General features: G+C 45.4%; 2 protein-coding genes across 2 annotated transcripts; both read right to left on the reverse strand.

Moving 5' to 3' along the window:
- Nucleotides 1-491: 491 nt before the first annotated feature.
- On the reverse strand, nucleotides 492-5735 carry LOC106590484 (otospiralin-like). Its single transcript, XM_045710564.1, has 3 exons — nucleotides 5690-5735; nucleotides 946-972; nucleotides 492-705 (listed from the first exon to the last, which is right to left on the reverse strand). Exons 1-3 carry the CDS (start codon nucleotides 5733-5735, stop codon nucleotides 518-520), a joined length of 261 nt encoding a protein of 86 aa, XP_045566520.1. The 3' UTR covers nucleotides 492-517.
- LOC106590494 (apolipoprotein D) lies at nucleotides 5439-8827 on the reverse strand. Its single transcript, XM_014181581.2, has 5 exons — nucleotides 8576-8827; nucleotides 7646-7760; nucleotides 7401-7522; nucleotides 7137-7222; nucleotides 5439-6294 (listed from the first exon to the last, which is right to left on the reverse strand). The coding sequence occupies exons 2-5, from the start codon at nucleotides 7754-7756 to the stop codon at nucleotides 6068-6070; spliced, it is 546 nt and encodes a 181-aa protein (XP_014037056.1). The 5' UTR covers nucleotides 7757-7760; nucleotides 8576-8827; the 3' UTR covers nucleotides 5439-6067.
- Between the last annotated feature and the right edge of the window lie 3835 nt (nucleotides 8828-12662).

Raw genomic sequence — 12662 nt, forward strand, 5'->3', positions numbered from 1 at the left:
GTAAAATATGGTACAAACCTCCAGGTGATGACAGGAGTTACATACCCAAGGATGGGAAACCTATAACTGATTGTAAAATAACTTTATCTTTGTAAACATTCCTCATACAAAATTCCTATTGCATTTCAATCCTTGCAAGTATCCACATCAAATATGGTAAATTATGACAATGAGATCAAATTTCTGGTCAAATTTCATTCATATTGCACATTACATTTATGTAACGTTTTATATTATAGCCGTTGAAATTCATGTGTTTTTTCAGGTATGTGAGACGCATTCATATATTTCATAATAAGTTAAATTACATTTGCTTATAAAGTCTCATATTTATTAAATGCATTTCAATATACAATATTACATAACCTTATGGGGCCTCTCCCTCCGTCCATCCCCTCTCATCATTCTCCCCCTCTCTTCTCCCTTCCTGACCCTCTCCCCACCCTCTCTCCTCCTCTCTATTCTCCCTCTACCGTACCCCCCCTCCCCCCTCCCTATCTCCGTCTCCTCTCTCTCCTCAGTGTTCGTGTCCCTCGTTGGTCTCATATCCCAGTGTGTCTCCCAGGTGTTGGTGAGCATAGAAGGCCCGGGCCATTTCGTTGATGTGCTTGTAGGCTCCAATAGACCTGAAGTACTCTACGTAGTGCCAGAAGTCTGAGGTGGTGTAGGGCCAGTAGGGGACTGCCGGGGGCTCATCGTATGGAACTACAAACACACAGACAGAAACAAATCACAACACTCACTGACTGACAACCCCAAGGAAGTCTACATAATATAAGAACCATGTAGAGACCATCAGTACATGTTACAGAAGGTCTCTGTGTGTGTGTGTGTGTGTGTGTGTGTGTGTGTGTGTGTGTGTGTGTGTGTGTGTGTGTGTGTGTGTGTGTGTGTGTGTGTGTGTGTGTGTGTGTGTGTGTGTGTGTGTGTGTGTGTCTATTTTACCTCCTTCAGGGGTGAAGCCTCTAGCATCTGTAGGAGGGAGAGAGATGGGAGATGGAGTTTAGCATTCTGAAGCGTACCAAGTATTCCATACACAAAGACTCGATTGAGAGTCCTGAAAAATGAGAGTCCTCCTCTGAGGACTCTGGGATACATGAAGAAACTTCCTTCCTCCTCAAATATTATTCCTCACTGAGTTTACACACACACACAAACAAACACACGGTGCTCTTTGTACAGATGCAGTATTGAAAACAGACCTCGCCTTATGGATGCAGGAATCTGTCCTTACTGAATACAACAGTTAGTCACAGTTATCTGCCATCTGAGTCAGTTATCTTCAATACTGCATACTTATTATGGCACTTTAACATGGATTACACATACAGCACTATTTACTAAGCGATTTGACGTAAAATGCTTAACATCAACCCCGGCCTAAATCCACAAAGAGCAGGCAGAAGGTAACATAACACCTACGTAACAGCCACTGGCAGCCTGTGGCGCGATTTTCAAAACGTTAAAAATCCTATTACTTAAATTTCTCAAACATATGACTATTTTACAGCTATTTAAAGACAAGACTCTCGTTAATCTAACCACACTGTCCGATTTCAAAAAGGCTTTACAACGAAAGCAAAACATTAGATTATGTCAGCAGAGTACCAAGCCAGAAATAATCAGACACCCATTTTTCAAGCCAGCATATAATGTCACCAAAACCCAGAAGACAGCTAAATGCAGCACTCACCTTTGATGATCTTCATCAGATGACAACCCTAGGACATTATGTTATACAATACATGCATGTTTTGTTCAATCAAGTTCATATTTATATCAAAAACCAGCTTTTTACATTAGCATGTGACGTTCAGAACTAGCATACCCCCGCAAACTTCCGGGAATTCGCTAACATTTTACTAAATTACTCACGATAAACGTTCACAAAAAGCATAACAATTATTTTAAGAATTATAGATACAGACCTCCTCTATGCACTCGATATGTCCGATTTTAAAATAGCTTTTTGGTGAAAGCACATTTTGCAATATTCTAAGTACATAGCCCAGGCATCACGGGCTCGCTATTTAGACACCCGGCAAGTTTAGCACTCACCATAATCATATTTACTATTATAAAAGTTTGATTACCTTTTGTTGTCTTCGTCAGAATGCACACCCAGGACTGCTACTTCAATAACAAATGTTGGTTTGGTCCAAAATAATCCATCGTTATATCCGAATAGCGGCGTTTTGTTTGTGCGTTCCAGACACTATCCGAAATAGTAAAGAAGTGTCGCGCGCATGGCGCAATTCGTGACAATAAAATTCTAAATATTCCATTACCGTACTTCGAAGCATGTCAACCGCTGTTTAAAATCAATTTTTACGACATTTTTCTCGTAGAAAAGCGATAATATTCCGACAGGGAATCTCCTTTTCGGCAAACAGAGGAAAAAATCCCAAAGGCGGGGGCGGTCGGGTCACGCGCATAAGCCCAGTGTCCCTTGATCGGCCACTTGAGAAAGGCGATAATGTGTTTCAGCCTGGGGCTGGAATGACGACATTCTGTTTTTTCCCGGGCTCTGAGCGCCTATGGACGACGTGGGAAGTGTCACGTTAGAGCAGAGATCCTTAGTAAATGATAGAGATGGAAAAGAAGTTCAAGAAATGGTCAGACAGGCCACTTCCTGTAAAGGAATCTCTCAGGTTTTGACCTGCCATTTGAGGTCTGTTATACTCACAGACACCATTCAAACAGTTTTAGAAAATTTAGGGTGTTTTCTATCCATATGTAATAAGTATATGCATATTCTAGTTACTGGGTAGGAGTGGTAACCAGATTAAATCGGGTATGTTTTTTATCCAGCCGTGTCAATACTGCCCCCTAGCCCTAACAGGATAACTGAGGGTATGGATTACAGGCAACATTCGCACTGAGCTAAAGGGTAGAGCTGCCGCTTTCAAGGTGCGGGACTCTAACCCGGAAGCTTATAAGAAATCCTGCTATGCCCTCCGACGAACCATCAAACAGGCAAAGCGTCAATACAGGGCAAAGACTGAATCGTACTACACCGGCTCCGACGCTCGTCTTATGTGGCAGGGCTTGCAAACTATTACAGACTACACAGGGAAGCACAGCCGCGAGCTGCCTATTGACACTAGCCTACCATACGAGTTAAGTGACTTCTATGCATGATTCAAGGCAAGCAACACTGAGGCATGCGTGAGAGCATCAGCTGTTCTGGACGACTGTGTGATCACGCTCTCCGTAGTCGACGTGAGTAAGACCTTTAAACAGGTCAACATACACAACGCTGCGGGGCCAGACGGATTACCAGGACGTGTGCTCCGGGCATGTGCTGACCAACTGGCAGGTGTCTTCACTGATATTTTCAACATGTCCCTGATTGAGTCTGTAATACCAACATGTTTCAAGCAGACCACCATAGTCCCTGTGCCCAAGAACACAAAGGTAACCCGCCTAAATGACTACAGACCCGTAGCACTCACGTCCGTAGCCATGAAGTGCTTTGAAAGGCTGGTAATGGCTCACATCAACACCATTATCCCAGAAACCCTAGACCCACTCCAATTTGCATACCGCCCAAACAGATCCACAGATGATGCAATCTCTATTGCACTCCACACTGCCCTTTCCCACCTGGACAAAAGGAACACCTATGTGAGAATGCTATTCATTGACTACAGCTCAGCGTTCAACACCATAGTACTCAAAGCTCATCACTAAGCTAAGGATCCTGGGACTAAACACCTCCCTCTGCAACTGGATCCTGGACTTCCTGACGGGCCACCCCCAGGTGGTGAGGGTAGGTAGCAACACATCTGCCACGCTGATCCTCAACACTGGAGCCCCCCAGGGGTGCGTGTTCAGTTCCCTCCTGTACTCCCTGTTCACCCACAACTGCATGACCAGGCACGACTCCAACACCATCATTAAGTTTGCAGACGACACAACAGTGGTAGGCCTGATCACCGACAATGACGAGACAGCCTATAGGCAGGAGGTCAGAGACCTGGCCGGGTGGTGCCAGAATAACAACCTATCCTTCAACGTAACCAAGACTAAGGAGATGATTGTGGACTACAGGAAAAGGAGGACCGAGCACGCCCACATTCTCATCGATGGGGCTGTAGTGGAGCAGGTTGAGAGCTTCAAGTTCCTTGGTGTCCACATCACCAACAAACTAGAATGGTCCAAGCACACCAAGACAGTCGTGAAGAGGGCACGACAAAGCCTATTCCCCCTCAGGAAACTAAAAAGATTTGGCATGGGTCCTCAGATCCTCAAAAGGTTCTACAGCTGCAACATCAAGAGCATCCTGACTGGTTGCATCACTGCCTGGTACGGCAATTGCTCGCCCTCTGACCGCAAGGCACTACGGAGGGTAGTACGTACGGCCCAGTACATCACTGGGGCCAAGCCGCCTGCCATCCAGGACCTCTACACCCTGTGGTGTCAGAGGAAGAGCCTAAAAATTGTCAAAGACCCCAGCCACCCCAGTCATAGACTGTTCTCTCTACTACCGCATGGCAAGCGGTACCAGAGTGCCAAGTCTAGGACAAAAAGGCTTCTCAACAGTTTTTACCCCCAAGCCATAAGACTCCTGAACAGGTAATCAAAAGGCTACCCGGACTATTTGCATTGTGTGCCACCCCCCAACCCCTCTTTTACGCTGCTGCTACTCTCTGTTTATCATATATGCATAGTCACTTTAACTATACATTCATGTACATACTACCTCAATTGGCCCGACCAACCAGTGCCCCCACACATTGGCTAACCGAGCTATCTGCATTGTGTCCCACCATCCGCCAATCCCTCTTTTACGCTACTGCTACTCTCTGTTCATCATATATGCATAGTCACTTTAACCATATCTACATGTACATACTACCTCAATCAGCCCGACTAACCGGTGTCTGTATGTAGCCTCGCTACTGTTATTTTTTACTGTTGTTTTTATTTCTTTACTTACCTATTGTTCACCTAATACTTTTTTTGCACTGTTGGTTAGAGCCTGTAAGTAAGTATTTCACTGTAAGGTCTACAACTGTTGTATTCAGCGCACATGACAAATAAACTTTGATTTGATTTGCCACAGGTGCTGTCTGTCTCGAGTTCAGAGGAGTCTAAAGCTCACGGCAGATATGACGGAGCACGATCCTGTTGTAAGATCACGTGTCCCCCCCCCAAGAAGCACACACACACACACACACACACACACACACACACACACACACACACACACACACACACACACACACACACACACACACACACACACACACACACACACACACACACACACACACACACGCATACACCTCTCCCCACATCCCCTTGTCACAACCACACTTTATAGTGGCCACATCAGTACTTGCTGTTTGACTAGATGCTCAGGAGGGGGCAGCAGAGATTGTTTGTCCCAATCGCAATCTAACCACTGTTGCAGAAGAAAAGACAGTCATCAGTTTGACTTCAAAACAAAACTTTAATGACTAATATACAGACAACACCTATACAGCTACACCTGTTCCTCCAGTTCCCTTCCCTCTGAACATATTTCTATGATGGGGATACTGTGTGTGTGTGTGTGTGTGTGTGTGTGTGTGTGTGTGTGTGTGTGTGTGTGTGTGTGTGTGTGTGTGTGTGTGTGTGTGTGTGTGTGTGTGTGTGTGTGCTTGCCCCTATAGGAACTGTGCCCAACCCTCAGAGAACTAACTCATGCTGTCAGCATTCTGTTCATCACATGAAGAAACCGTCACCATCGTTACATAGCTAGACATCTAATCAATCAAACTACCTTATAAACTAACAGATCTCCAACTACAGACCATAACGTTTCTAAATATAAAATACATGTAGTCTAAATGAGATGGTAGGTAGTGATATGTTGGATGGTAAGATTATAAGACCAACTGTCAGTGTATATTAACTATTATAAACTGGTCGTATTTCTGTCTGTATCTATAGAGGTAGGGCTCAAATGACATGTGGATAGAGCATTGGGAGTAGGGGAGAAGTTTCTACGGTGCTAGGACTAGGGAAGTAGACACATAAATAACCCTTTAACCCTAACCGCTGACCTCTAAACCTCCATCTAGTCGCAGCCCGTTTGGTCGGTAACACTCATCTTGAAGGTGTCAATGTTTTCTTTAGCCAGCAGCTGCCTGGCGTACTCTACTTTCTCTGCGGGCAAGAAGCGGGAACGTCCCAGGATCCAGGCGTAGTCGACATGGAAAATCCTCAACACGTCAGTACAGCTGTACACCACTGCTCCACTCACATAGTCAGTACTCAGCACCCAGTACGGACTGTAGGGAGTGACTGAGAGAGGGTTGGAGAGGGGGGAGGGAGAAGAGGTCGAGAGGGATGGAGATTAAGACAGACTCAGAGTCAGACATGATGTTATTATCATATGAACTGTTCTTTCTCTCACAGGCCCTGAGTCAGAGCTGAATTTATCCAGGACACTAGAGTAACAAGACCTGTGCAACAGTAGACATTCAGTAGAGACTCAATAGAGTCGTGGTAATAGAATTATAGAGAGTAGAGACTCAGAAACTATAGAGTCATGGTAATCATGTTATAGACAGTAGAGACTCAATAGAGTCCTGGTAACAGAGTTATAGACAGCAGAGACTCAGTAGAGACTCGATATAGTCATGGTAATAGACTTATAGACAGTAGAGACTCGATAGAGTCATGGTAATAGACGTATAGACAGTAGAGACTCAATATTGTCATGGTAATAGAATTATAAACAGTAGAGACTCGATAGAGTCGTGGTAATAGAGTTATAGACAGTAGAGACTCGATATAGTCATGGTAATAGAGTTATAGACAGTAGAGACTCAGTAGAGTCCTGGTAACAGAATTATAGACAGTAAACACTCATGGTAATAGAGTTAAAGACAGTAGAGACTCGATAGAGTCGTGGTAATAGAGTTATAGACAGTAGAGACTCGATATAGTCATGGTAATAGAGTTATAGACAGTAGAGACTCAGTAGAGTCATGGTAATAGAGTTATAGACAGTAGAGATTCAGTAGAGTCATGGTAATAAAGTTACAGACAGTAGAGACTCGATATAGTCATGGTAATAGAGTTATAGACAGTAGAGACTCAATATAGTCATGGTAATAGAGTTATAAAGAGTAGAGACTCACAGTAGGAGAAGCTGACTCCCAGTTTGGCTGGATTTTTGGGGTCCTGGACCACTGCTGTCCCCTCCACAGTCCGCACCTTACCTTTACTGGAGGCAGAAACATACACTGTTACCACTTTTAGAAAAAACATGTCTATGAGAAAACCGTACTAGCTTTCAGTTCAGGGAGGACAGTCGACTTCTAAATGTCTATGTATGAGGTAAAGTTTGACATAGTTCAGACACACTTAAACACTCACACATACACACAGAAATAAATACTGACTAGAACTGGGAGTTGAGGACTCTGATGGTGCCGTCTCCCCTCAGAGTGTAATCGGCCTGGATGCACTTCCCTTTCTCAAAGAATGCTGGAAGTTTTGCTATCTCATACCACGTGCCCAGGTACTGATAAGGGTAGGAGAGGGGTTGTTAAAAATTTACGCTTTAAATCACAAAAAAGCTCTGTGTGTGTGTGTGTGTGTGTGTGTGTGTGTGTGTGTGTGTGTGTGTGTGTGTGTGTGTGTTTACCTGCTGCAAGCTGAAGTTGGACTGGACACTGGGGGTGGGGCATGGACCCCAATGGTATGTCTGGGCGGAGACCAGAGGGAGAAGGAGGAGGATCCAAAATATAGGAAACATTTTTCTTATGGGAGAAGAGGAGAGATGGGGGAAGAACGGTAAAGCCATAAGGTATAGTACAGGTAACCTTGAGAACAGGTTAGCGTGACTATCTGAAATGCTTTGCTTTACATTCCATCTTTTGTTCCTTGAAATGCCATCTGAACGATTAAAGTCTGCAGGCAGACAACATGACACCTATACAGCTACACCTGTTCTTCCAGTTCCCTTCCTTGTGAACATGGATCTGTGACCAACCCTCAGAATACAAAACATACCAGCCTCAACGACCTTCATCCTCCATTGAAAAACAACATCTCAAAGCTGCAAGTGTGAATTAAATAGAAAGCTTTGCTCCTAAATCTCAAAGACGGGTTGTAAGAAAAATACAGGGCAAAACATAGTGTCCAAAACATAATGTTAGACTGTACACTTAATAAAATTACACTTAATAATAATAATACATTTTATTAAGCAGATGCCTTTCAGGACTACATAAAGACCTACTTACTCCACTGTAGGCTAGACTAGTCTTTATTTCAATATGGTTTGTTTACATTGACTTTTGCTACAATGACAAAGGAATTCAGCCAAATGTCATCCCATGACATCACACAGTCACTTTAAATTCCTATGTTCCAAGCATGCATCATGTTTTAGATTAAGTTAAAAAACGAACAGTTATTTGAATATTCAACAGTTCATAATAAGTTTTTACCAGTATGCTATTAACTTTATCTCATGAATTTCTAGACACCCAAATATGTTACATAATATATTTCTAAACAATACTTTTTCTCCATCTCCAACCTAGAGACCTATAAGAGAAATGTTTCTTACCTGTGCTCTTTTTACACACTTGAGGGAAAAATATTAACTGCACAAGTATGTATATTCAACAGAATATATTTCCTAAAGTTGCAGCGTCGCTTCGGTCTTGGGATGACAGAGAGTGAGTGTGTCTGTGTGTCTGTGTGTGAGTCATCACTGAGAGTGCACCCAGCACAAGGCAGGTGATTAGCGAAATTGTTGTCATGAGACCCCTCCCTCTCTGGGTGCATTCTGGAGAGAAAGGGCAGGGAGAGAGAGAAAGAGAGAGAGAAGATGCTGTCTTGTCATTTAACCGCTGATTCAGGCTTTCGGCACCTCTTATCGTTCTGTTACTGGTAAATCACAGTGAGTTAGGCCCCATCCCAATAGTCTTCAAATGAACAAATTAAATAAAACAAATTAAATATAACTTAATTCTTTCATAAGATAATGTAGTGACAATTACTAAACTGTGTGTGTGTTTCATTTTACTATCCTTGTTGGAACCAGAAGTCCCCAAGAATAGTAAAACAACCTTTTGCAGGTCCACACAAGGAAAAAGGCTATTAAAAGGCTTAGGGGTTAGTCTATGGTTAGGGTAACAGTTCAGGTTAGAATTAGGGTTAGGTGTAGGGTTAGGAGTTAGGTTTAGGGGTTTAGGGTTAAGGTTAGAGTTAGGGTTAGGTTAAGTGTTAGGTTATGGAAAATTGGATTTTGAATGGGAATCAATTGTTTGTTCTCCACAAGGATAGTAAAACAAATGTGTCTGTCTGTGGGCATGTGTGTTTGTTCTCAGGCCACAGCCCGTCTGATCTGTCACTGTATTGACGACACCGAGCCTCCATATTGAGACTCCTACACCATTGTAAAAAGTATTTAGGAAGCTTTGGAAATGTATCTATTAATGTCTACATTAGTTTTTGCCACATGTATTATATTACAGACACATTAATGCATACTTTTTAATCATATCATGAGAGCTAAAACACAAACCCCAAAATATATACACAGTCAGGTCCATAAATATTTGGACATTGACAAAGTTATCATTTTGGCTATGTACGCCACCACAATGGATTTGAAAGGAAACAAGATGAGCTGAAAGTACAGACTTTCAGCTTTAATCTCAGGGTATTTACAGTTGAAGTCGTAAGTTTACATACACTTAGGTTGGAGTCATTTAAACTTGTTTTTCAACTACTCCACAAATTTCTTGCTAACAAACTATAGTTTTGGCATGTCGGTTAGGACATCTACTTTGTGCATGACTGTCACGTCCTGACCATAGAAAGATGTTATTTTCTATGGTAGAGTAGGTCAGGGCATGACAGAGTTTTTTTTTCGCTATGTTTTCTATTTCTATGTTCAGGTTCTAGTTTTGTATTTCTATGTTGGGGTGTTGTTTGGGATGATCTCCAATTAGAGGCAGCTGGTCCTCGTTGTCTCTAATTGGAGATCATACTTAAGTAGGGTTTTTTTCCACCTGGGTTTGTGGGAGATTATTTTTGAGTAGTGTATGTTTGTATCGGCTGTCTTCATAAATGGACCAAGGCGCAGCAGGTATGTGAATACTCATCTTTAATTAAAATTAAGGAGTAAAGCATCCACTTAACACAAAAAGGTGACAACAGTGACAGTTCTGCAGGCTATAAACGCAGTGCAAAAACAACCACCCACAAACCCCAGTGACAAACATACTCCTACATATATGACTCCCAATCAGGAACAACGATCCCCAGCTGTTCCTGATCAGGAGTCACAAGACACACAGAACATTCAAACACACACACAAGACTGCCACGTCCTGACCCCCAAACTACTACAACAGCTCCATCTGCTGGTCAGGACGTGACAGTACCCCCCCCTCAAGGTGCAGACCCCGGAATGCACCTAACAACAAAAAAAAACCACCAACAAACAAAAGTGCCAGAGTGGTTCTGGCCACTCTGGCAGAACCGGGCAGTCTGGCCACCCTGGCAGTTCAGGGCAGTCTGGCCACCCTGGCAGTTCAGGGCAGTCTGGCCACTCTGGCAGTTCAGGGCAGTCTGGCCACTCTGGCAGTTCAGGGCAGTCTGGTGACTGTTGACCGGCGGGCAGCTCTGGTGACTGTTGACTGGCGGGCAGCTCTGGTGACTGTTGACTGGCGGGCAGCTCTGGTGACTGTTGACTGGCGAGGCTGGGCTGACACACTAGACTCCTGATGCGTGGGGCTGGTATTGGACGTGCCAGCCTGGAGACACGCACCTCCATGCTAGTGCGTCTAGCGGGAAACACCGGACCGAAAGGGTGCGCTGGCGGTCTTAATTGCAGGGTTGGCATCACCCCTTCCGGCTCGATGCTCACCTTGCCCTGGCACCTGCGGGGCGCTGGTACTGGGCGAACTGGGCTGTGCGTCCGTATAGGCGAGATGGTGCGTACCACAGCGTAACATGGCGCCCTCCACCTCATATGCACCTCCCTGTAGTCACGGGTAGCTGGCTTACGGCTCTTCCCTGGCCTGGCCAAGCTACCCGTGTGCCCCCCCCAAAAAAATTATTGGGGGTGCCTCTCGCGCTCGTTGCGCTCTCTCTCCTCGTAATAGCGCCTCTCCGCTCTCGCCGCTTCAATCTCCCACCGCGGGAGGCGATAATCCCCAGTCTGAGTCCATGGTCCCTCTCCGTCCAGGATCTGTTCCCAAGTCCATTCGTCCATTTTTCTCTCCAGTGGCTTCCTCCTCTTCTGCTGCTTGGTCCTTTGGTGGGTGGTTCTGTAACGGCTGTCTTCATAAATGGACCAAGGCGCAGCAGGTATGTGAATACTCATCTTTAATTAAAATTAAGGAGTAAAGCATCCACTTAATAACACAAAAAGGTGACAACAGTGACAGTTCTGCAGGCTATAAACGCAGTGCAAAAACAACCACCCACAAACCCCAGTGACAAACATACTCCTACATATATGACTCCCAATCAGGAACAACGATCCCCAGCTGTTCCTGATCAGGAGTCACAAGACACACAGAACATTCAAACACACACACAAGACTGCCACGTCCTGACCCCCAAACTACTACAACAGCTCCATCTGCTGGTCAGGACATGACAATGTTTCACCACTGCGTCACGGTTTGTTGTTTTGTTCTTTAGTTTATGTTTATGTATTGCATAGTTTCACAGTGTAAATAAATTGTGGAACGACACACACGCTGCACTTTGGTCTGCTTCTCCTTATGACAACCGTGACAGAATCTCCCACCACCAAAGGACCAAGCAGCGTGCCCAGGAGAAACAGGAATGGACTTGGGAGGAAATTCTGGACGGGAAAGGACCCTGGAGTCAGGCTGGGGAGTATCGCCGTCCGAAAGAGGAAATTGAGGCAGCTAAAGCGGAGTGGCGATATTACGAGGCACTATACCAGCCACGGGGCAAGTGCGAGAGGCAGCCCCCCTGAAACAAATTTGGGGGTCACACGGGGAGATTTGCAGAGTCAGGTTGGAGACCTGAGCCAACTCCCCGTGCTTACCGTGGGGAGCGAGTGACGAAGCAAGCACCGTGTTATGCGGTGAATGCGCACTGTGTCGCCAGTGCGCATTCACAGGCCGGTGCGATCTGTGCCCGCACCCTGCATTTGTCGAGCTAGGTTGAGCATCCAACCAGAACGGATTGTGCAAGCCCTACACTCGAGATCTCCAGTGCGCCTCCACGGCCCAGTATATCCTGTGCCTGCCCCACGTAACCGACCTCCAGTGAGTCTATTCAGCCTGGTATGCCCTGTGCCTGCACCTCGCACTTGCCATGAGGTACGTGTTACCAGTCTGGCACCACCTGTGCCAGCCCCACGCATCAGGCTTCCAGTGCGCCTGCCCAGTCCGGGGTGTCCTGTTCCTACTCCCTGCACTCGCCCTGAGGTGCGTGTTACTAGTCTGGTGCCACCTGTGCCAGCCCCACGCATCAGGCCTCCAGTGCGCATTCCCAGTCCAGAGCTTCCGGCGACAGTTCCCAGTCTAGAGCTTCCGGCGACATCCCCCAGTCCGGAGCCTCCAGCGACGTTCCCCAGTCCGGTGAGACCTGTTCCGGCTCCACGTAAGAAGCCTCCAGTGATGATCCATGGTCCGATGCCTCCAGTGATGATCCATGGC

The sequence above is a fragment of the Salmo salar genome, chromosome ssa29, assembly GCF_905237065.1.
Source record: "Salmo salar chromosome ssa29, Ssal_v3.1, whole genome shotgun sequence".
NCBI classification, from domain to species: Eukaryota; Metazoa; Chordata; class Actinopteri; order Salmoniformes; family Salmonidae; genus Salmo; species Salmo salar.